This window comes from Lepus europaeus, chromosome 9, assembly GCF_033115175.1.
Source record: "Lepus europaeus isolate LE1 chromosome 9, mLepTim1.pri, whole genome shotgun sequence".
Taxonomy (NCBI): Eukaryota; Metazoa; Chordata; class Mammalia; order Lagomorpha; family Leporidae; genus Lepus; species Lepus europaeus.
In genome coordinates, this window is record NC_084835.1 from 69,615,625 (window position 1) to 69,640,678 (window position 25,054).

A 25,054-nucleotide genomic window follows, 5' to 3' on the forward strand; every position below is an offset into this window, starting at 1 on the left:
ATGCCGTTTTTCAGCAAATGTAGTCTTTCCTAAGCAGGAAGAGATGTGTGTGGAAGCCCCTACCACACATTATTTTCTGAGAGAAGATTCCCTAGAAGGTGAATGGCTGTTATGAGCCTGGCAATCAAGTTAGGGCCTGGCATACTGGTCCATATCACATGCTTCCAGAAACCAGAGAAATCTGTGGGAAGTACAGGGCCAGAGATGGGAAAGTAAGAAAGACTTTGAATTGTCTTGGAGTATTCCAGTGAAATGTAAGTGTGATAGATCTTGGAAGTAGAGAAGTAACAGGGATAAAGTTTACACAGCTTGACACTAGGAGCTCTAACTGAACTCACTGGCAATTCATATCTCTTTCTGCAATGGAAGGCCTGAGAGCCCTCAAACAGTACATGGTAACCTGAGGAGCTGCTGGAGTTGACGTGCTGAGTGTTTGAACACATGCCAAGAGGAAGGGAAAACTGCTCTGTAAAGTCTTTCTGGGAAACAAAGCAAAACAAATCTAAGATTTTCTGAGTCCTGTCGTATGCTTCAAGTTCTCACTGTTGGCAAATCTACTTGAGGGAAAAGGAAAAGCAGTGCTATTTGCTGGATGGGACCTGAGATGCAGTGGACGAGGGGTGATACAAGTGTGTCTTGGCTCCCAAAGACAGATGCTGATTGGCAAAGTGTGGGTAGGAAGGTGATATTGTCCCGACTTCTAAGCAGACTGTCTGCGTGAGCCAATCTGGCACAAGGGACAGAGATTAATAGATGCCTCCTAATCTTCTTCCACTCATGACAAGTTTGGCTTACAGAAACACTGGCTCTGACTCCTCAAGCAACAACCCTTGACACTTCTGAAATCTAAGTATGTTTGGATGGATGCAAAAATGAACCAAGAAACATTTTGTTACCCACCAGTGCTATTAACCCCTTTGTATTGTACTGAAGGAACTGAGGACAGAGAAGTTAGTGATGTGCTGAAGATCACAGAGCCGGTAAGCCTCAGTGCTGAGCTAAGAGTCAGTCTCCTGGCCTCAGTGCTCCTTTCATTCAACCACATTTCTTTTATTCAAATGGCTGACACCACGCAAAATATCAGATTTCCTCTAAATTTAAATAGAATCCAAAGGGGCTGGTGCTGTGGCATAGCGGGTGAGGCTGCCGCCTGCAGTGCCGGCATTCCATATGGGCGCTGGTTTGAGTCCTGGCTGCTCTACTTCTGATACAGCTCTCTGCTGTGGCCTGGGAAGGCAGTGGAGGATGGCCCAAGTCCTTGGGCCCCTGCACCCACATGGGAGACATGGAGGAAGCTCCTGGCTCCTGGCTTCAGATCAACACAGCTCTGGCCATTGCCGCCAACTGGGGAGTGAACCACTGGATGGAAGACCTCTCTCTCTCTCTCTCTCTCTCTCTCTCTCTCTCTCTCTGCCTCTCCTCTCTCTGTGTAACTCTGCCTTTCAAATAAATAAATCTTAAAAAAATAGAATCCAAAAAGTTCCACTTTAGGCACTGCAACATAATCATTAGTATTCACTTTTCAAAAACATTTTTTTTTCATGAGCATATATTCTGCTTTCTTTGGTCCTAGTATCTTCGCTCTGACTCTTAGACCAAGTACTCTGGGTAGAGCTGACACCATGCCCGATCTGAACGGAGATGAAGCCCAGGTCTATCATGACCTCAGAGCTAGATTCAAAGATGAGTACATACACATCAGAGTCACTGTGTCACAACAGACTTGCTGGAATTGTTGGGAAAGAGGAGGAGCCCCTTTTATGCTGGAACTTCTAGTGTAAGGATGAATGAAGACAGGAGCTTAAGGCCACTTGGCCACCAAAAAAGAAGCCATGATGGCTGGCACCACGGCTCAATAGGCTAATCCTCTGCCTGCGGCACCAGCACACTGGGTTCTAGTCCCGGTTGGGGCGCCGGACTCTGTCCCGGTTGCTCCTCTTCCAGGCCAGCTCTCTGCTGTGGCCCGGGAAGGCAGTGGAGGATGGCCCAGGTCCTTGGGCCCTGCACCCGCATGGGAGACCAGGAGAAGCACCTGGTTCCTGGCTTCAGATCAGCGTGATGCGCTGGCTGCGGCGGCCATTGGAGGGTGAACCAACGGCAAAAGGAAGACCTTTCTCTCTGTCTCTCTCTCACTGTCCACTCTGCCTGTCAAAAAATTAAAAAAAAAAAAAAAGCCATGAAAGGGAAAGTAGAAATGAGAACTGGAGAAAAACTGAATCCTAGAAATATTTTTGAGCCCCTAAATCAATGTACGCACGAATCTAGAACTTCTGCAATGGGAGTTTAGCCTAGTTTTTAAGATGACAGTGAAGACGTCCCTATTCCATATTGGCATATATGGGTTCAATACTTGGCTCTGGTTCCTGACTCCAGCTTCCAACTAATTCAGACCCTAGGAGGCAGCAGGAGATGGCTTAAGTAGTTGGATCCCTGCCACTCATGTGGAGGATCTGGGTTGAGTTCCTTGTTACTAGTCTAGTCCTAGCAACTGCATGGCTCTGGAGAGGGATGGGAGTGCTCTCTCTCTCTCCCCCTCTCAAATAAATAAAAATGAAAGAAATTTTAGGGGCCAGCATTGTGACATAGCAGGTAAAGCTGCTACCTGTGATGCTGGCATCCCATATAGGCACTGGTTTGAGTCCCAGCTGCTCCAGGACTTCCCATCCAGCTCCCTGCTCATACCTTGGGAAATAGTGTGGGATGGCCTAAGTACATGGACCCCTGCTGCCCATGTTAGAGCCCCAGTGAACTTCTTGGCTCCTGGCTCTTGCCTGACCCAAGCCTGGCCATCGTGGCCACCTGGAGAGTGAAATAGTAGATGGAAGATTCTCTCTTTCTCTATCTCCCCCTCTCCTTCTCCCTCTCCCCCTCCCTCTCCCTCTCTGCAACTTTTTCAAATAAGTAAATATATCTTTTTAAAAATTAAAAATCTAGAACTTCTATTTTTTTCAGTTAATGATCTAACAGAAATTCCATTTTGGTTAAGTCAGTTTAAATGGACTTTTCTGTCCTTTGAAATAAAAATACCCAACTAATACAACATTGTGTTGATAGTTTAGCTAAAATAGATTTAGAAAGGAAGGGGATGGAAATCCTAGAGAGTACATTTGTTAAGTAATCTGTTTCCATATTTAATTACCAATCAAGAATTCAAATTAGTGAGGATTGCTTTCAGCTTCAATTTATAAAACATCCATCTAAAAACAACATATAGAAGAAGGATAATTATCATCTTACATAGAAGTTTAGAAAGCAGAGCATCAGGGAATTACCAGAATTGCTAACCCATCAGTGCAATGATATCATCAGAGATTTGGAATTCCTTCCATGTAAAAGTAGAGGCATAGACTGGGCAAAGGTGGGATCCTGAAGCTTAGGATGAAGATAGTTGAATAGATTCAGACAAATTGGAGAAACTTGAACCTCCAAGTCTCCTGGAGATTTTTTTCCTTTCTTTCCTTTCTTCATTCTGCCCCCTTTCTTTCCTAATTTCTTATTTTGAAATAGTTTAAGACACACAATAAGTTGCAAAAATAGCACAGAGTTCCTAAGTACCTGTTGCCCAGTTTCTTCCAATGATAATATTTTATATTACTAAAGAACCTTGTAAAAACTTGGAAACTAGGGTGGGTCTTGGCACATGTTAAGTTGCTACTTGGGGTGCCCACATCCCATACTGGAGTGCTGGTTTGAGTCCCAACTACTCTATTTCTGATCCAGCTCTTACTAATGTACCTGGGAGGGGTCGGTGTTGTGGCATAGCAGGTATCCCCTATGGCGCCTGATGGAGTCCCAGCTTCTCCACTCTGATCCAACTTCCTGCTAATGCGCCTGAGAAAGCAGTGGAGGATGGCCCAAATGCTTCAGCCCCTGCACCCATGTGGGAGATCTGGAAGATGCTCCTGGCTTTAGCCTGGCCCTGTACTGGCTATTGTGGCCATTTGGGGAGTGAACCAATGGATGGAGGATCTCTCTCTCTCCCTCTCTCTCTCCCTCCCTCCCTTTCTCTCTAACTCTGCCTTTCAAACAAATAAATACATCTTTTAAAAAATGCACCTGGGAAGCAATGGATGAAGGCTCAAGTACTTGAGTTCCTACCACTCATGTGGGAAACATGGATGGAATTACTTCTGGCTTCAGTTTGGTGCAGCCCTGGCTGTTGCAGCCATCTGGGGAGTAAACCAGTGGATGGAAGATCTACAGATCTCTCTCTCTCTCTTTCTGCCCTACAAATAAATAAATCTTTAGAGAATAAATTTAAAAATTTTGGAAACTGACATTGGTACATTATGATCAAGTCAGGGGCAGACATTATTTAGATTTCACCAGTTGTTACATGTATCCTTTTTTTTGGGGGGGGGGGGTTACAGTTGTGTGAACAGACTCCCATGTAGGTGGAAGGAACCATTACTTGAGATATCACCACTGCCTTCCAGGGTCTGTATTAGCAGGAAGCTGGAATTTAGCACCAGAGCCAGGACTCAAATCTAGGCACTGTGACACGGGATGCAGATTTAAAAAAACATTACATATGTATTTATTTATTTGAGAGGGAAAGACAGCTGCTGCCTTCCCCAGCACATTCTGGATCAGAAACAGAGAAGCCAGGACTTGAACCAGCACTCCAGTGTTGCAAGTGTCAGCTTAACCCTCTGTGTCAATGCTGGCCTGCATGTAGACATTTTAACAGGCTAAATGCCTACTTGATCACTGTAATTCTGTCACTTTAAGAGTGTTACATAAGTGAAATCATATAACAGGTAATCATTTGAAATCATGCCCTTGAAATCCATGTTGTTGCACTTTTTTTTAATTGTACTGCATTCCCCTGAGTTTTCTTTGCCAGCCAAAATATGCTTTTTCCAATGTCTGAGGAGACGAGCCTTCTTCTGTTTGAAAATTCTGTAATGACTTCATCTGAGGCAGTTTCTTTTCTGATCTGGGAGAAAACAGGTTATAAACAAAGACATACTGATGTTTCTGTGAACAATGCACTGCATATACAATAGTGGCTATACCATGTAGCCTAGGTGTGTAGTAGACTATATTATTGAGGCTTGTGTAAGTACATTCTATGCTGTTTGCACAATGACAAAATTTCCCAATGGCACATTTCTCAGAATGTATCTTTGTTAAGTGATGCATGATTTTATTGCAAAATTTTCCCAATTTGTATTGTCAGAGATGTGAGAATGGATTTATAAGTGCTAGATGGAAAAGAACAGAACTTAACAATGGATTGGGCTGAATTTATCAGCATGGGAGCACTTACCAGAGTTTTTTTTTTTTTTTTTAAAAGATTGATATATTTATTTGAAAGAGTTACACACAGAGAAGAGAGGGAGAGGGAGAGAGAGAAGGAGAGAGAGACAGACAGAGAGAGAGAGGTCTTCCATCCGCTGGTTCACTCCCCAATTGGCCACACCGGCGGGAGATGCGCTGATCCGAAGCCAGGAGCTTCTTCCGGGTCTCCCACGTGGGTGCTGGGGCCCAAGGACTTGGGCCATCTTGCACTGCTTTTGAATCCATAGCAGAGAGCTGGATCAGAAGTGGTACAGCTGGGTCTCGAACTAGCTGCCCATATGGGATGCCGGTGCTTCAGGCCAGGGCATTAACCCGCTGTGCCACAGTGTCGGCCCCCAGAGTTTTCAAATACACTGTATAGCTCAAATAGCAGGTTGGTTAAAAAAAAACTGGACTCAAATGGTGGCTTACTTTCAGTAAGTTGAGATGCCCAAAGCTTCCCTGGTATAATTTAAAGGAGGGAACCCAGAAGTTTGGGCAGCAGGCAAAGTTGTCCTACGGGACACTTCTTACCAAGACATTGAGAAATGCATTAATGAGGAGATCACCACTGTCTTTAAAAAGTTCACTGATGGAGGCCAGCACTGTGGCGGAGTGGGTAAAGCAGCAGCCTGCAGTGCTGACATCCCAGATGGGTGCTGGTTCGAGTCCCGGCTGCTCCACTTTCCATCCAGCTCTCTAGTATGGCCTGGGAAAGCAGGAGAAGATGGTCCAAGTCCTTGGGCCCCTGCACCTGCATGGGAGACCTGAAAGGAGCTCCTGCCTCCTGGCTTCGGATTGATGCAGCTCTGGCCATTGTGGCCAACTGGGGAGTGAACCAGCAGATCTAAGACCTCTCTCTCTGCCTCTCCTTTTCTCTGTGTAACTCTGACTTCCAAATAAATAAATAAATAAATATTATATTAAAAAAAGAAATGGATTATTGGGGCTGGTGCTGTGGTGTAGTAAAAAAAAAAAAAAGTTAAGCCTCTGACTGCCGTGCAGGCATCCCATGTGGGCACCTGTTCAAGTCATGGCTGCTCCACTTCCAATCCAGCTCCCTGCTAATGTGCCTGAGAAAGCAGTATAATATAGTCCAAGTGCTTGGGCCCCTGCACCCACATGGGAAACCTGGAAGAAGCTCCTGGCTCCTGGCTTTAGCCTGGCCCGACCCTAGGCTGTTGCAGTCATTTGAGGACTAAACCAGTGGGTGGAAGATCTCTTTCTGTATTTACTGGATAATTGATTCCAATTGTCATGCGGAAGTATGCTTTTTTGGGGGGCTACAATAAAGTTAAGAACGTGTTATGTTTGGAATCTAGAGGTTCTCCGGGGCACACTTTAGTAATGAGTCTGTATTCTAGTAAAATTTAATGGTAGACTACACGTATTAGTAATGGTTTTCCAGAGAGACAGAACCAGTAAGATTTACAAATGTAAGCATATCTCAGTAAATATATAATAGAAGGCGTTGGCTCACACAGTTATGTAGGTTGAGAAGTCCTGTGATCTGCAGGCAACAAGCTGGAGACCCAGCAGAGCCCACGTGCAGTCCTAGTCTGAGTTCAAAAGGCTTGACAGCCACGAGAGACCACTGTGTAAGCTCCAGTCTGCCAGCCAGCGGGCTTGAGACCCAAGAAAGAGCTGATGTTTCAGTCTGACAGCTGGAAGACCAGCGTCCCAGCCTCTTCCTACTCAGCCTCTTTATTCCACTCAGGTCATCAACTGAGTGGATGAGGCACATCCACATGGGGCAGGGCAATCTGCTTCACTCAGTTCATGGGTTCAAATGTTGATCTCATGCAAACACAACCTCACAGGCACACCCAGAACAATGTCTGACCAATGGTCTGAGCACCTTTGGCCCAGCTGAGATACAAAATTAACCATCACACTACAACAGCAGACTCAGGTTTGAGAACGAAGGTCTTCTGCAATAATATTTAGCTGACTCATCAGCTTTGAGACTGACCAGTTAACACGCTGGATGAGGAAAGAGGGACTGATTATGGGCTAGATACTGGAAGGAGGGAGGTAGAAATATCAGAAACAACAGCAGTGATGGCTGTGCTTATTTTCTTCCTTTCTTGTTACTAGTTTCCTACCAGAATATGGTGCTCTAAGTCTAAATGGACAGGTTCTAGAATTAAGGGGTTGATGATAGATTAAAACAACAGAAATCTAATTTTTCACAGTTCTGGAGTTCAGAAATCTGAAACCTGGATGTCAGCAGTGGCACTTTCTTTCAAGTCTCTAGGGAGGAAACCTGCTTTGCTTTCTCCAACTGCTGGTGTTGTTCACAATCCTTGGTATTTTGTCATAGTTGCATCATTCCAATCTCCTTTTCTAATCACATAGCCCCCTTCCTCATGTGTCCAAATCTCCCTCTCTCTTCTCTCTCTTTTTTTAAAAAAACATTTGGTTATTTATTTTGAAAGCATTAGAAAGAGAGGGGAAAAAAGAGAGAAAGAGGGAGAGAAGGAGAGAAATGGAGAGAGAGAGACTGTCCATTCTTTACTCTCCAAATGGCTGCTGCAATGGCAGGAGTTGGGCCAGGCTGAACCCAGGGGCCTCGAACTCCATTCGGGTCTCCCACGTGGGTACAGGGGCTCCAACACTTGGGCCATCTTCCACTGCTTTCCCAGGCACATTAGCAGGGAGCTGGATTGGAAGTAGAGCAGCTGGGACTTGAACTAGTCCCTACATGGGATGCTACTGTCGTAAGCTGTGGTTTAACCTGCTAAGCCATGACACCTGCCCCATTTCTCTCTCTTCTAAGGACACTAGTGATGGACTTAAGTCCACTCTACCTTAGTATGAATTCATCTTAACTTGATCACATCTGTAAGATCCATTTTCCAAATAACATCACATTCATAGGTACCAGGGATTAAGACTTCAACATGTATTTTTTGGCAATACAAGTCAACCTGAAAAGTTATGTATATAAAACCAATTATTTCCTTCTTTCTCTTTCCTCCTGTTTTAGATAAGGACTGTTGGTGGTTATTTGAGATTTCTTTCTTTTTCTGTTAGTTTTACTGGTGATTGTTAACTTTACAATGTAGCTTTTCGAATACCCAGGTAGGCTTGTGACTGAATTGGAAGTGGAGTTAATATGTCCAGTTAGAGATAAGGTAATGAATACAACTTCGTGCCTTCTCCTCTAGGTGCAGAGAGAGAGGTGGGTGTGAAGGAAAGCAAGATGCCTGCCTCTTATTAGGAAGGTGAATTATGGTATAAAGGTGAAAATGGTGCTTCTACTGGAAAGATTAGACTGTAGGGAGGCTGCAGGGAGGCCGCCTGCAGAGAGGAAAAGCCATTTTTTTGTTTCCCACTTCTGGTGAATCCAGAAGCTTCTGGGTTCCTCCACAGGAGGGCAGTTCCAACAGCTGCAGGATCAGTGCCCTGCACTGTAGAGGTCTGACTTCAGCAGTGGCCACGACCACGGTAGGTGACTCTGGGCTCCCAGTCTCAGCGTCAGTGTCAAGGTGGGCTCCCAGCTTTCAGCTTAACAGCAGCAGTTCCAGAATCAGTGGGTGTGGCTCCAGGAGCAGTGATGCAGTGATTACTCACACTAGGAAACAGCACATTCTCTTTTGTTCCCCCAGTCCTCGGGGGTGGGGATGTTTTCTCTTTGCTTCTGCAGCCCTTTCAACAGTTTGGCAAATAATTTTCTGTACTAAATGTCTTGTCTTTGAATACTTAGTGATGTAGGCATTCCTAAAGGGACACTAACTGATAGATAAGTTCTTGGACACTGAGCTACCTTTGCATCTGGTATAGTGGTTAAGATGCTGCTTGGGATAGACGCATTCCACATCTGAGGACCTGGGTCGGGGATTCAGCTCACTTCCTGTTTTTGTCTTTCTGCTCATGCAGATCCGGGGAGGCAGCAGTGATGGTCAAGCAGTTGGGTCCCTGCCACCCACGTAGGGGAACCAGAATGAATTCTCAGCTCCTGACTGTGGCCTGGCCCAGCCAAAGGTGTTATTGACATCTGAAGAGTAAACCAGTGGATAAGTGATCTCTTTCTTTGTTTCTCTCTCTCTCTCTGCCTTTCAAATAAAGAAACTAAATTTTAAAAAATGGACTCTAGATGATGGAATGTAAGTGATATGTGTCATTTTAGGGCCAAGACTTCAGAGAAATGGGTATGGTCCCTCAATACTCTGCTCTTTCTTTAGCTAGACATATTAGGGGATGGTCAGACAGCACAAGCCGCTGAATCACCATGAGATGAATATTAGCCTATTATAAAATTGGTAAATACAATTAAATTGTATCTGAGTCTTTAATATGTTTTGGGAGCTGTTATAGAAGATAGTGTTACTCTAATAAAGTTATTCTCTAAATTTATTATATATTTTTGTTTTCTAAAAAGCAGCCAGAAGGCCGGTGCCGTGGCTTAACAGGCTAATCCTCTGCCTTGCGGCGCCGGCACACCGGGTTCTAGTCCCGGTTGGGGCGCTGGATTCTGTCCTGGTTGCCCCTCTTCCAGGCCAGCTCTCTGCTATGGCCCGGGAAGGCAGTGGAGGATGGCCCAGGTCCTTGGGCCCTGCACCCGCATGGGAGACCAGGAGAAGCACCTGGCTCCTGGCTTCGGATCAGCGTGATGCGCTGGCCGCAGCGGCCATTGGAGGGTGAACCAACAGCAAAAAGGAAGACCTTTCTCTCTGTCTCTCTCTCTCTCACTGTCCATTCTGCCTGTCAAAAAAATAAAAAGATAAAAAAATAAAAATAAAAAGCAGCCAGAAATTCACCCACCATCAAATTGTAGGTGAACAGAGAAACCACTTAATTTCTGTGGCAATCATTTTTTTTTTTAAATCGTATTTGTGTTTGAAGCAAAAGTCTTGCAAGTTTTAAATGCTCCTAAACAAATAGGCTGTGAGGAAAAGCAACAGTTTATGCTAACGATGCATCTGTGCTGGGCAGGGGGAACTGGTTTTAAATCCTTCACAGCACAATGTCATTTAAGTAAGAGCAACCAGAAAACACTGCAAGACACCTCTTCCTTCCAGGGTTGTATTTTCCATTTAGGGACTGAAATGTATCGTAGGTGGGAGTTGTAATTAATGGGCGAGGTGTGGAGTCTACCTATCACCATGACTCCGGACAAAAGGCTTCTCAACATTCATTACCATTCTGCTCAGCCAAAACCCGTGCCATTGTTCACTCACTCGCGTCTGAAACGGTTTCGCTTTACACACTCGAAAATACAGATTGTGCTCAATCGGCCCTATTCCTGCCCCCGTTAAAAGATGACACAAACAATATGGAATCGCAAATTCACTTAGAACACCTAGGAACAACAGAACGTAGTGAAAGACTAACCGCACTACAGCGGCTGCTCCGCGCAGCTCGGCTCGTATCCGCATCCTCACTTCCTCCAGCCCACCTCCAGGCCGGCCCCGCCCCCTTCCTCACAGCCAATGGGGACGCGCGGCGCCAAGGCGAGACAACGCCCCCCCGAGCCACCCCCCCTTCACCGCCTCAGGCTGGGGTTGGGCTTCCAACCCCTCCACGGTGTTCCCGAACGCGCGCATGCGCACTCCCATTGGGCCCTGGAAAGACGCTTAGGAATCGGTTTTCGTCTCCTTTCTTTCCCAGATCGCACGACTCTCCGAAACCCTTCCCACCTTATTATTGCTGAGGATCCCCCACCTCCCCACAGTCACTCAGAGAAGGTGCTGCTCCGGCCTTGGCTGCGGCAGTACCCGGATGTGGAGCCGCTCTCGCCCGGCGGGGACTCTGTGGCGGGGCGGAGCGCGGCGGCGTGCGCGGGGGCAGAGAGAAGGAGGCCCCTGGGCCCGGGCGCTGGCCGGACGCCGGGAGGTACCACCGCTGCCCACGGGGGAGGAGTCGGCGCCGGCGCTCGGGCGCCCACCCCGGAGCGAGGGGCCGGGGGAGGATAGAGGCCGGCAGTTCGGCTTGCTCCCCGCTGTCCTCGCCGTCCCCCCTGGGCCAGCCTCCCCCGGCCCTCTGCGCTCCCCGCGCTCCCGGCCGGGGGAGAGCGAGGTTTCTTGGCGGCCGTCGCTGTAGCCCGGCCGGGGAGCCCGGAGGAAGCGAGGGAGTCCCCGCCCACGGCCCCCTCCTCACTGCCCCTTAGCCGCCGCCGCCGCCCGTGAGCCGCCGCGGGCGGGCCTCCAGTCCGAGCGGGGGGCGCGGCGGCGGCGGCTGGGTGGCGGCTGTGTGCTCCGCCGGGACCGCGCCGCCGCCCCCGTGAGTTACCCCCACGTCCCCCGGGGCTCGCTGCCGCCCCCGCCGGCGCCGAGAGCCCGGCCTGGGCCCAACTCCCTCACGGGCCCCCCGGCGGCGGCAGCGGCAGCGGCGGAGCCCACCGCCCGGGCCCCGATGAGTAACTCCCGGAACAACCGGGTGATGGTGGAAGGCGTCGGGGCCCGGGTAGTGCGCGGCCCGGACTGGAAGTGGGGGAAGCAGGACGGCGGCGAGGGCCATGTGGGCACCGTCCGGAGCTTCGAGAGCCCGGAGGAGGTGGTGGTGGTGTGGGACAACGGCACCGCCGCCAACTATCGCTGCTCCGGGGCCTACGACCTGCGCATCCTGGACAGCGCGCCCACCGGTAAGCCGCGGCCGCCTGGCCTGGGCCTGCGCGCGCCGGGAAAGGGGCGAGGCTGCGGTGGGCTCGGGGCCTCCTGGGACCGGCCGGTGGTGGGACGCTTCACCGGCAGAGCCTTGCTGGAGTGAGCGAGAGGGCAAGGGCCAAAGGGGGATGTTAGCTTTCGTACTGGCGAACAGAAACTCAGAAAAAGGAGCCCCCTGTCCCCAAGGGAGATGACTGAAGCACCAGCACCAGGATGCTTTCAAGCCTGGGAGACACAAAGCGCCTGGGAGGACAACAGATTCAGTCCCTCTCCCTCTCCTCTAGGGGAGGGGTCCTGTCTAAAAAGCCATTGAAATTAATCAGCCACCAAGTGATAACTGTCCAAACGGACGCTTGCCTTGCCATATGGTGCTTAGCTACCCAGAGGCCCTAGTACCTTGGATCTGTAGAGATACTTGTATTTTTTTTTTTTCCTTTGCTGCCTGTGGTACAGAATGACTTGGAAATCAATAACTGAATGCTACTTAACATTCTGTGCAATGATTCTAATTCTGAATTGTTTATTTTTATATATTTAATATCAGTAGAGAAGTCTGAGTTCTTGAGCCATTTCTTTGTGTGACTTCTTCCAAGTGGAAGACAAGCATAGAGGCCACCTGGTACTCTTTTTGTTAACATCTCCTCTCAGTATAATGTCAGAGTCTTGTCCACTCAGCCAGGAATGAATCAGGGTTCTTGATTTAAGATTCACTGAGGGTCTGTTTGTCATTTACTAGGGAATTTTTTTAATGTAGACTAAAGGCTTATTTTAAGAAGGAGGGAGGGAGGGAAGGGGGAGAGAGAGAGAGAGAAAATCTCCCGAGAGAGAGAGAGAGAGAGAGAGAGAGAGAGAGAGAGAGAGAGAGAGAATGAGAATGAATCTATCTGCTGGTTCATTCCCTGAATGCTGGCAATAGCCAAGGATGAGGCAGCCTGGAATTCAGTCCAAACTGGGTCTCCTCCGTGTGTGGCAGGGACCTCAACCACCTGAGCCATCACCAGCTGCCTCCCAGCATGCACATTAGCAGGAAGCTGGAATCTGGAACTGAGTCGGGTGGGATTCAAACCCAGGCACTCTATTTTGCACTGGGCATCCCAAGTGATGTTTGACTGCTATTCCATGTGCTTGCCCCTCTAATTTGACCATTTTTACATAGATTCATCCTTGAAATTGTGTTTAGTAGAAAATGGTTCAAATTCTGGATACTTCTCAGAATTCCTAAATGAGCTGCTTCTGAGACATGATTCTTGAAAACTTTTTATTTCTTTATATGAAAAGCAGAGTGACAGAATATGACAGAGTGAGTTCTTTGATCTCTCCTTAAAAATCCCTTTAAGAGCTGGTACTGGGCCAAGCTGAAGGTGGGAGCCAGGAACACCATCTGGGTCTCTATGTGGGTGGCAGGGGTGTAAGTGCTTGAGCCATGATGTGCTGCCTCCCTGGGTGTGCATTTAGCAGGAGGCTTGATGGGAAGTGGAGGAGTTGGGACTTGAACCTGCCCTTCTGTATGAGATGCTGGTGTCCCAAGTGGCAACTTAACCCAGTGTGCTGTAACACCTGCCCCAGACATTATGATTGAGTCTGACAAAGCATAACAAATTTTGAAATGAGCTCACAGTTATTGTTAACAACAATAAAAAGGAAGTTAGCATAAGCCAACTCAGTTTTTTCAGCAGGTAGTTAATAAAATTATATATATTAGCTAGCTTTTTTTTTTTTTAATATTTTTTGACAGGCAGAGTGGACAATGAGAGAGAGAGACAGAGAGAAAGGTCTTCCTTTGCCGTTGGTTCACCCTCCAATGGCCGCTCACCCTCCAATGGCCGCCGCGGCCGGCTCACCGTGCTGATCCGAAGCCAGGAGCCAGGTGCTTCTCCTGGTCTCACATGGGGTGCAGGACCCAAGCACTTGGGCCATCCTCCACTGCACTCTCCCTGGCCACAGCAGAGAGCTGGCCTGGAAGAGGGGCAACCGGGACAGAATCCGGTGCCCCGACTGGGACTAGAACTTGGTGTGTCGGTGCCGCAAGGCGGAGGATTAGCCTATTGAGCCATGGCGCCGGCCAACTTTTTTTTTTTTTTTTTTTTTTTAATATTTATTTATTTACTTGAAAGTCAGAGAGAGAAGGAGAGAGAGATCTTCCATCTGCTGGTTCACTCCCCAAATGGCTGCAATGGCTGGAGCTGGGCGGATCCGAAGCAAGGAGCCAGGAGCTTCCTCTAGTCTCGCACACAGGTGCAGGGGCCCAAGGACTTGGGCTATCTTCTACTGCTTTTCCAGGCTACAGCAGAGAGCTGGATTGAAAGTGGAGGAGCCAGGACTTGAACCGGCTCCCATATGGAATGCTGGCACTGCAGGTGGCGGCCTTACCCACTAAGCCACAGCGCTGGCCCCATTAGCTAGCTTTTTAAACATTGAAGATGTTTGTGCATGGCCAAAAGAATATAAAGTTTCAGCAGTACAAAAAGAGACCACCATTGTTAACAATTTCTTGTGTATTCTGAGAGAATACTCTATACATTACCAGCACATAAATGAATGTACTGAAAATATAAATCCATCCTTCTTAAATATAAATGTTTATAAGCCATATTCATCTGCACTTTTCTTTCATTTAATAATTGTTCCACACATGGATTTTTACCTTATTCTTAAATAGTATTGCAGAGACGCAATGCAGTAATTTATTTAGCTAGTACTTTGTTGATGGGCATTTATATTGTTTCAGATGTTTTTATTTACAAAGATGCTGTGAATACATTCTTGTAGGTATATCCTTGTGTATATATACTGAGTACTTCTGAAGTAGGATTGCTTAATGGAAGTGTGTAGATTTATAGTGTTTTGATAGATATTGGCTCATTGCTCTTTTAAGACATTTTACCAACTTAACACTCCTAACAGCAGTGTATAAGGCATATGCCTACTTCTGCACACTCTTTAAAAATGTTTTATTATCATGTTTGCTTATGTTAAAGTCTGACCACAACTCAGTAATTAGGGGGAATTCTTTAATCAGTGATTGTAGGTTATGGGAAAATTTAAATACCTTCCTAGGGTAGTGGTAAAGTGTGATGGATCCTGTACTACAGTGATTTTTGAGGGGATTATTAATGTTGTCTGCATGTTCTGTAGTATGAAGTGTAACTGTCACATTAACAGTTTTATTATCTTAATATAAAAGCAGTGTTTTTCAGGGGCAGCTGTCTTAGAATCTTTGGTTAGTTTATAAGATAACTTAATATGTTAACCTATGTGTAATAGTTCCTTTTGTTCATCAGATTGTTTTAGTGAACTTTATTTTAAAAGTTTATTTATTTGAAAATCAATGAAGGAAAGAGGGGGTTAAAGCAACCACTTGCATCTGCTTGTTGGTTTGGTCCCTAAATGCCTGCCATAGTCAGGAATGGGCAAGAACCTGGAACTCCATTCGGGTCTCCCACAGAGATGGCAGAGACTCAGTAGTTGATCTAACATCTGCTGCCTCCTAGGATGTGCATTAGTGGGAAGCTGGATTGAAGGAAAGTAGCCAGGACATCAATCAGGCACTCTGATTTGGGATACAGGATGCAGGAATCCTAAGCAGTGATGTAATGTGCTGTGCCACACACCTTACCTAGCAAACATTTCACAAGGACTTTTAGAATAGCCAGCCCTCATAGGAGGTGTTTGTTGAAATTTATTTTAATTTCTAAGGTTTAATTTGTTGCAGTTTTTAGATTTTTTTTGGTATGGGATTGAATAACAAAAACAAACTCTTGGCTTTTTTGTCATGGCCCCAGGAGTATACTACTGCCAGTGGGTTTTTTTTTTAAACATTTAATCATTAGTGTCCATTGACATTTTATTACATTTTGCAAGACTTCAATATTTATTGTAGTTAGTACATATTTATTTTCATAATAGTTAAAATTTAAAAATTTAACTTTTCATTTTGAAATAATAAAAATGCAAAACTAGAAGAGCTCCCTTTTGCTCTTCATCAGTCTTCTTCACATGTTGATATCCTATACTGATCAAAATCAGAAGTCAGAAAATTAACACTAGTACTATGGCGTTAACTGCAGTTCTTACTAAAATTTCATCAACTTGCTCATTGATGTCCAGTCTGGGCTTGTGCCTTGGTCATTGTCTTACATGACTTTGACACTGACCAATAGTCTTGTAGACTGGTCCTCAGATTTGGTTTGTCTGATGTTTTCTCATGATTAAAGTCATGTTACATGTTTTGGGCAAAAGTACCATAGGAATGGTCATTTGCACTTATTGACTCATGTTGGGAAGTACATAAGACATACCCATATGTCTTACTAATAATGATATTTATTTGGCTACATCACTAGCAGTTTTGCCCTCTATTGCTTGTGTACAGTCAGTGCAATGCCAACATGAAAAGGGTGAATGATATTTTATGTCTTATTATGAAAATATTTTTGACTATATTGAGGCACATAAAAGGGTTTTGAGAACTTTCCTGAGAGTTTAAGTGCCACACTTTAAAAATCACTTCCATTGAGAGAATTTCTCATTGAACACAGAGAAGCTTGTATAATAATGTTTGCAGCAGTATTATATATAAAAGAAAATTGGAAAAAAAGCTTCATCAACAGGAGAATGGATATGTGAACTGTGTGAATTTGTACTGTGGAGTATTGTACAGAGGAGAAAGTTTTAAATTTTTTTTTATTTGAAAGGCAGCGATACACACACACACACACACACACCCAAAACATCTACTACCTGGTTCATTCTCCAAATGCCTATATCACCCAGAACAGAAGCCAGGAGCCAAGAGCTCAATCCAGGTCTCCCATGTGGGTGTCAGGGACCTAGCTAGAGACATCACCTGTTGCCTCCCAGGATGCATGTTGGCAGAAAGCTAGCATTGGGAGAGGGGCTGGTACTCGAATGCAGGCACATCTCAAGTGGTGTCTGTACCACTATGCCAAATGCCTGACCCGAAAGAGAAAAGTAATGTTAAGTACATAAAGTAGTTGTAAAATATACAAATAGTACTATTTATTATTCAGGGTAGGGTTTTTCAACCATGGCATTTTTGACAATTTAAATAGGATGGGATAATTCTTTATTGTAGGGGATGTCCTGTACATTGTAGGCCAGCATTCTGGGCCTCTACCTGTTAGAAGTAGTAGTACCCCAACCCCTTGTGATAGCCTACAGTATCTGTAGACATTGCTTAATGTCCCCTGGAGGGAGGGCAGAATTATGACTGCTTTAGACTCGTTGCTTTAGGGATATATACTATGTGGCAAAAGTATGCCAGAAAGGTAATGATACATACCAAGTTCAAGAGTTTGGGTATCTTTATTGTGAACAGTAGAGTGCGGTTGGTAAAAGTATACCAGGGGCTTTAACTATTTTTGTAATTTAAAAATATTTATTTATTTGAGAGGCAGAGTGAGCGAGTGAGCATACTCATCTGTTGGTTCACTCCCCAAATGTCTGTAGTGTCCACGGCTGTAACTCAGTCCGGGTCTCTGTATGAATAGTGGGTTACTAAATTACGTGAACCATCACCTGCCTCCCAAGGTGGAGTTAGAAGCTGAAGTCAGAAACTTGAGCTGGGAATGGAAACGAAGCAACACTGATGTGGAATCTGGGTCTTAACTGCTAGGGTCAGTGACCTTTTCTTATTTTGATAATGTTTTATGTCTTAAACTGAGCTGTGAATGCTTAGGTATTTGTTACAGTTCTTTGCATGTTTGATCTATTTTTTGGTTATTAAAAACAAAAAAGGCAGCCTTATGGTGTTTACCATGAAAACTGAGGTTGACTGTGTTTATATTCATTCTTTGTTTCCTGTTTATAGTATGTGGGCAGAACATTTATTGCAGTATGTTTGGGAATTAACATAAAATTCTTTGAAACTTTTCTTAGGGTTAAGGATTCTGAGAGTTAAGGTTGGATCATTTTGAATCTTTCTGATATGCTTTTATCATGTATAGGAGATTTTGCCTGGTAGTATATGTCTGCAATGTTTTGGCATATAAACTTTATTTTTTTTTTAAAGATTTATTTATTTATTTGAAAGAGTTACACAGAGAGAGGAGAGGTGCAGAGAGAGAGGTCTTCCATTTGCTGGCTTACTCCCCAGTTGGCTGCAACGGCCGGAATTGTGCCTATCTGAAGCTAGGAGCCAGGAGCCTCCTCTGGGTCTTCCCACGTGGGTGCAAGGGCCCAAGGACTCTGGTCATCCTCCACTGCTTTCCAAGGCCGTAGCAGAGAGCTGGATCAGAAATGGAGCAGCCGGGACTCGAACCGGTGCCCAAATGGGATGCCGCACTCCAGGTGGTGGCCTCACTTGCTATGCCACAGTGCCAGCTCCCTAAACTTTATTTATTTATTTATTTTTTCCATTCAAGAAAATTCATGATGTGTTTGAATTTATGGTCTAGGATAGTCAAAAATTACCAAGAGTAGCAGTGGGTATTTATTTGAATGATAAACTTTCTATATTGTATCCAGATATATTTGGGTGGTATGTAGTGAGTAAGAAGATTGTAGAAATATATGTTATTTAATTCATTTAGAGATAATTTTGTGAGGTCTAACTAAGTATGTATATGTAGTTGGCTTTGTGCCACTTAGGTACTGATTTTATAACGTTTGGGGGAGAAATATGTTTTCATTTGTGGTCACTTGACTATAGTGTTGTCCAAAGAATGAAGAATAGAGAAAATGAATTTGGATTTCCTATTAAAGCTACTTTTATTGTTCTCTGGATAACAAAGGTTAGAGGCATAGAAAAATCAGGCATACTTAAAACTGGCTTTTGATCATAGTTGGTCCAATATGTTTTGAGGACAGTTCCTTGTCCTTTTCTTCTATCCAGAGCGAATAATGTTGCTTGGGTTACATGTGGAAAAACTCTTTAGATGTTTTTATTCATTTGAAGGTTGAAAAGTGCTAGTTCTGAATTAGAAAAGAAAGAAAATGGATTAGTAATCCTGAGCTTTACCTTTTCTGAGGGCCCCCAATCTCTTCTTATCTCTTTCTAGAACAATAGAAAAGGGGATTGTCAGGAGGCATATATTGCCTATTTTATTTTAAAAATTTCTTGGGGCCAGCACTGTGGAGTAGCAGGTAAAGCAGCTGCCTACAGTGCCTGCATCCTATATGGACACCGATTTGTGTCTTAGCTGCTTCACTTGTGATCCAGCTCTCTGCTATGACTTGGGGAAGCAGTAGAAGATGGCCCAAATCCTTGGGCCCCTACACCTGCGTTGGGGACCCAGAAGAAGCTCCTGGCTTTGGATCAGTACATCTATGGCTGTTGTGGCCATCTGGAGAGTGAACCAGCAGATGGAAGACCTCTCTCTATGTCTCTCCTTCTTTCTCTGTGTAACTCTGACTTTCAAATAAATAAATAAAAAAAATTATTTTTAAAACTTCTGTAAAATTATCTTCCTTTTTTTCTCCATCTGCTAAAACTTTTTTTTTTTTTTTTTTTAAGAGTCAAGAGGGAGAGCAATGGGGAGAGTGAACATCTATTCTCTTGTTCTCTCCTCAAGTGTCTACAATAGCAGGCTGCAAGCTGGAAGCCAGGAAGGACCCAACTAATTGAGCCATCATCTTCTGCCTTCCAAGACGCACATTAGCAGGAAGCTGCAGTCAGGAGCAGAGCCCAGACATGAGCACTCCAGTGTAGGATGTGAATGTCCCAATAGGCAGCTTAACTACTGGGCCAGATGCTTGCCTTAAAACAGTGTTTTCAATGATGAAGAGTCTCTCCAGTTCTTAATATTGTAGATTGCAGCTTAGTTGAATTGAGAACCTCAAGAAATCAACTAGTAGACCCAGACCCTGTGTCAGTACTTCTCAGACTTTTAAAAGCATACACATCACTAGGGGATCTTTATTTTTTTATTTGAAAGGCAGGGTTACAGAGAAAGAGGAGAGACAGAGATCTTCCATTCGCTGGTTCACTCCCTAAATGGCTGTAACTGCTAGGGCTGAGACCAGGAACCTGGAACTCCATCTGGATCTCCCACTTGGATGCAGGGGCCCAAGCACTTGGGTCATCTTCCACTGCTTTCCCAGGCATATTTAGCAGGGAGTTAGATTGACAGTGGAGCAGCTGAGACTTGAGTTGCACCCATTTGGGATGCAGGTGTTGCAGGCAGTGACTTAACCCACTGCTCCACAGTGTTACCCCCCCCCCCCAGCCTTTTAAGATTTATTTATTTATTTGAAAGGCAGAGTTAGTGAGAGGAAGAAACCTGAGGATCTTTTAAAATGCAGATTTTGATTCAATAGGGCTGAGATTCTGCAAGAGTTTAAGCTTCCAGGTGATGGAGATTGAAGGTGTTATTATTGGCTCATGGACATACTTTGAGTAGCAGGGTAGTAAGTGACTATACTTGAGGTGCCCAGGCTCTTTGTTTTCTCCTTTCTTTTAGTAGATTCCAAGCATTGAACGTGTGTTAGTAATTCATGTCTGTGAAGTGGGACTGGCATTAGTTTTAAGGGTGTATATGAATGAAATAAAGGAGCGTGAAACTGCTTTCTAATATTTATATACATATATTTGCAGGTCTGATATCATCTTAATATATTTGTGGGGCTCTACACTTTACAGCCTTTCCCCTCTCCAGGAGCCAGGCACTTCTGCATTTCCCACGTGGGTCAGGGGCTCAAGGACCTGGGCCATCTGCTGCTGCTTTCCCAGGCCATAGCAGGGAGCTGGATCAGAAGTGGAGCAGTCAGGACTTGAACTGGTGTCCATATGGGATGCTGGCACTGCAGGCGGCGGCTTTACCCGGTACGCCACAGTGCCAGCCCCATAGTTTTTATTTTAAGTTATAGAAATTTCTCTTGTAAATAATATTACTAAATATCTCCACTGATTTTGAGAATCTTTGGTTTTTAGTAGAGTTTAACTTGTTCATATTTATGAGATAACATATGTTCTTACTGCTGTCCTAATATTCATGTGTATTTTTTTCCTCAGTGAGTTGGAAACTTTATCACCTTTTTTTCTGTTCTGCTAGAGGTTGCCTTTTAATATTTAATTAAGTGATTGAAAAATTGTGTAGAAAATCAAATGCCTTTTTTTTCTTTTCCCACATTTCTTACTTTTTTGGCTTTATAGAAATTATCAGGAAAATTTGTTCCAAGTTATTGTTTATGTTGTCCCCTTCCCCCAAAAAAATGATCTTTTTGTTTTAGGATTTGCCCTTAAAATTTCATTAAACTTCGCAGTATTAACAATTACTTGGATTTAAAGTTTTAGTGCTTTCTTATTATTATTTCTTAGCTTTAGTCTTTCCCTTCTGTTTGCATTTTTTTTGGGAGAAATCCTTCTTTTTAAAGAGAATAGATAATTTGAATTTTTGCAAGCCTAAAAATTGCTTTATTTTACTACACTTTCCCTTAAATACCCAAACCTGACTCATAATTAGGTTATGTGTTCATTTCTAGATTCAAAATCCCTTTCTGACAAAACTAGCTTTCTGTTCCATTAACTTCTACTATATTATATATATATATTTTTTAAAGATTTATTTATTTATTTGAAAGGCAGAGTTATAGAGAGGCAGAGGCAGAGAGAGAGAGGTCGTTCATCATCTACTGGTTCACTCCCCAGATGGCCGCAATGGCTGGAGCTGCATCCATCTGAAGCCAGGAGCTTTCTTGGGGTCTCCCACACAGGTACAGGGGCCCAGAGACTTGGACCATCTTTTACTGCTTTCCCAGGCCATAGCAGAGAGCTTGATTGGAAGTGGAGCAATTGGGACTCCAACCGGCGCCCATATGGGATGCTGGCACTGCAGGTGGCAGCTTTACCTGCTACGCCACAGCGCTGGCCCCATTCACTATATAATATTGAAGATCAGAAATGTTAATGCTTGGGGACCAGCACTGTGGTATAGCAGGTAAACCTGCTGCGTTAGCATCCAATATGGTGCTGGTTAAGAGTCCCAGCTGCTCCACTACTGATCCAGCTCCCTGCTAATGTACCTGGCAAAGCAGTGAAAGATGGCCCAAGTGTTTGGGCCCCTGTACCCATGTGGAAGACCCAAAAGAGGCTCCTGGCTCCTGGCCCTTGCTCCTGGCCCATGGCTTTGGATCAGCCTGACTCTGGCGTTTGCAGCCATTTGAGCCAGCCGATGGAATATCTTTTTCTCTGTTTCTTCCTCTCTATAACTCTGCCTTTCAAATAAATAAATCTTTAAAAGAAATGTTAATGCTGGTATATAGTATGACTTTTGATTGACCTAAAGTAACACTGTTGTTAGACATTAATGATATTCTGTGTGTGTGGATACAATATGTAACAGGTAGTTTAGCATATATAGCTATGTTTAGCTTCCTGTAAGAAAATAGATCAGTACTGTGAGAGAGTTTTTGCTTTTAAAGCAAATAATTTGAATTACATATGAGACTGTCAGATCCTCTAGCTTGTGTTGGTCAGCCTTTCCTGTCCAGGTAGTGTTGAGTCCTTGGTCTTATATTTTCTGTGTTCTAAACACATTCACTTAGAGTCCCAGTCATCTTTTTTTTTTCACTAGAGGGACTTTTAGAAAAGGTATTATTTACTTTTATGTATTTGAAAGAGAAAACATGAACTCTTCATCTGATGTTTCACTTTATAAATGTCCACAAGAGCCAGGAGCCAGGAGCCAGGAATTCCATCATAGTTTCCCATGTGAGTGGCTGGGACTCAAGTACTTGAGCCATCATCTGCTGCCTCCCAAGGTGCACATTAGCAGGAAACTGGATCTGAAGTGGAGGGGACTTCATTCCAGGCACTCCAGTAAGATATGCAGGCGTTCCAAGCTGTGGCTTAACCCACTGTACCACAATGCCTACCCCCATCCTACATTTTTTATTTTTTAAGGAAAATTTTATTAGAGAAAAATAGAAGGAGAGCTCCCATCCACTAGCTCAGGTCCAAGATTTCTGCAAAGCGATGAAGGGACTATACTGAGAATGGGCTGAAGTCAGGAACTCAGTTCAGGTTGTACTACATGAATGGCAGGATCCAACTACTTGAGCCATCACTGCTGCCTCCCACGGTCTGTCTGCATTTAGCAGGAAACATAAGGAGCTGGAGTCAGACATCAAACCCAGGCACTCTGATAAAGGATATGGGCATTGGGCATCGTAACGGATATCTTCCCTGCTAGGCTAAATGCCTGCCCATGCCAACCTCCATTTTTGACAAAGGATGTAACATTGTTATATTTATTCAGTTATCAGATGGTACTTTACTTTCAAATTAGTGAAATCTCACCTCATGTATGAAACTTTTTGTTTTATAAGGAAAAATGGCCCATTAATATTATGTTTGCATATGTGTGGTAAGGAACAATATAGTTTTTGGGATTTGGAACCTGTGGATACAGAGGGCTGACTTTTTAAATCTCATTTACTAGTTAAGTAAAAATATCAGGCTGGTGCTGTGGTGCAGCGGGTTAAAGCCTTGGCCTGAAGCACTGGCATCCCATGTGGGCACTGGTTCTAGTCCTGGATGTTCTCTTTCGATCCAACTCTCTGCTATGGGAAAGCAGTAGAGGATGGCTCAGGTCCTTGGGCCCCTGCACCCACGTGGGAGACCCGGAGGAGGCTCCTGGCTCTTGGCTTCGGATCCACACAGCTCCAGCTGTTGCGGCCATATGAGGAGTGAACCAGCAGATGAAGACCTCTCTCTGTCTTTGCCTCTCTAACTCTTTCAAATAAATAAAATAAATCTTTAAAAAAAAATCAATTGAAATTTAGCTGGTAATTTTCTTTTATGGTGCTAACAGTTCTTACAAGTTGAAAGATATTTTACTTTTGTATTGTGAACAAATGAATGAAAATCCATTGCTTTTAAAATTAAATAGATTTCTCTCTGTCTCTCTCACTATCCACTCTGCCTGTCAAAAAAAAATTAAATAGATATTATTTTAAGGATATGCATATGGAAGTTTATTGATAATACCCATCATTTGCATCATCAGAAACTATAAAATAATGGGAACATCTCCAGACATCCCACGTGAGTGGTAGGGATCCATGTAGTTGGGCCATCCTCTGCTGCTTTTTACCAGGTCATTAGCAGGGAGCTGGATTGGAAGTGAAGTAGCTAGGACTAGAACTGGTACCCATATGGGGTGCCAGTATTACAGGTGGCCCCTGAATTTGAGCCTTCCACCTACTAAATGTGTGACAATTTCTTCGTCTACAAAATAGGGGTAATACCTACTTTTTTTTCGTTGTTGAGAAGGTTTAAGAGACATAAAGCATAGAGTGTGGTAATAATAACTTATGGCAAATATTATTTTTCAGTAATCCTCTTTTCATTAATTTAGTATTTCTCAAGGGTAAGGAATGTGCACTATACCAGCTAGCTGGCAGGTCTCAAAGACCTTGTCTTCAATAGGAGTTTTGTTATAGTTGAGACAATTTCTAAACCAATTAGGTAGTTTGATGGTTCCTGGAGAATAGATAACTGTAGTTGGTTTGTGTTCTTTAATCTCTGTAATACTTTTTGTCACATTAGATTTGGGACTAAAGTTGATTGACTCAATAAATCAAAATTGAATTTCTTGGTTGAGTGACATCAATAGTTATGCCAGTATAAGGAATTATTTTTGAATAATGGCTAATGATTTGTAAATTCTTGTCAATGTTAGGTGAAGTCTTTTAATTTGGGCTAAAATTTGGAGGATTAGCTAGGCATCACACTAGTCTCTTAAGGTGTTTATTTTAAAAACATTAATGTATATAGCTTTAATATTTACTAATATTTAATATATCAAAGTAGATAAATCAGTAATACAGCAAATATCTACAAACCTATGTAGAAGCAAAAGATTACTGATATATTTGAACACCCTGAGTATTTTTTTTTTTTTAATTAATTTATTTGAAAGAGAGAGCGAGAGAGAGCGAGCGAGCTTCCCTCTACTGGTTCACTGCCCAGATGGCTGCAATAGCCAGGGCTGGGCCAGGCCAAAATCAGGAGCCAGGAGCTTTATCCAGGTCTCCCAAATGGATACAGAGGCCCTAAAACCTGGGCCATCTTTTGCTGTTTTCCCAGGTGTATTAACAGGGAGCTGGATGGGAAGTGGAATAGCTGGGACTTGAACTTGCGCCCATATAGGATGCTGGTGCTGCAGACAGCGATTTAACCCACTCTGCAGCACCAGCCCTAC

At 44.2% G+C, this 25,054-nt stretch overlaps 1 protein-coding gene across 1 annotated transcript in view; it reads left to right on the forward strand.

Annotated features, from left to right (window-relative positions):
* Positions 1-11,581: 11,581 nt before the first annotated feature.
* Positions 11,582-25,054, forward strand: part of MIB1 (MIB E3 ubiquitin protein ligase 1) — a 153,462-nt gene continuing 139,989 nt past the window's right edge. Inside the window, exon 1 of the mRNA XM_062201449.1 lies at positions 11,582-11,869. Coding sequence (XP_062057433.1) covers positions 11,641-11,869 — 229 coding nt within the window. The 5' untranslated portion in view covers positions 11,582-11,640. The remainder of the gene's footprint in view (positions 11,870-25,054) is intronic.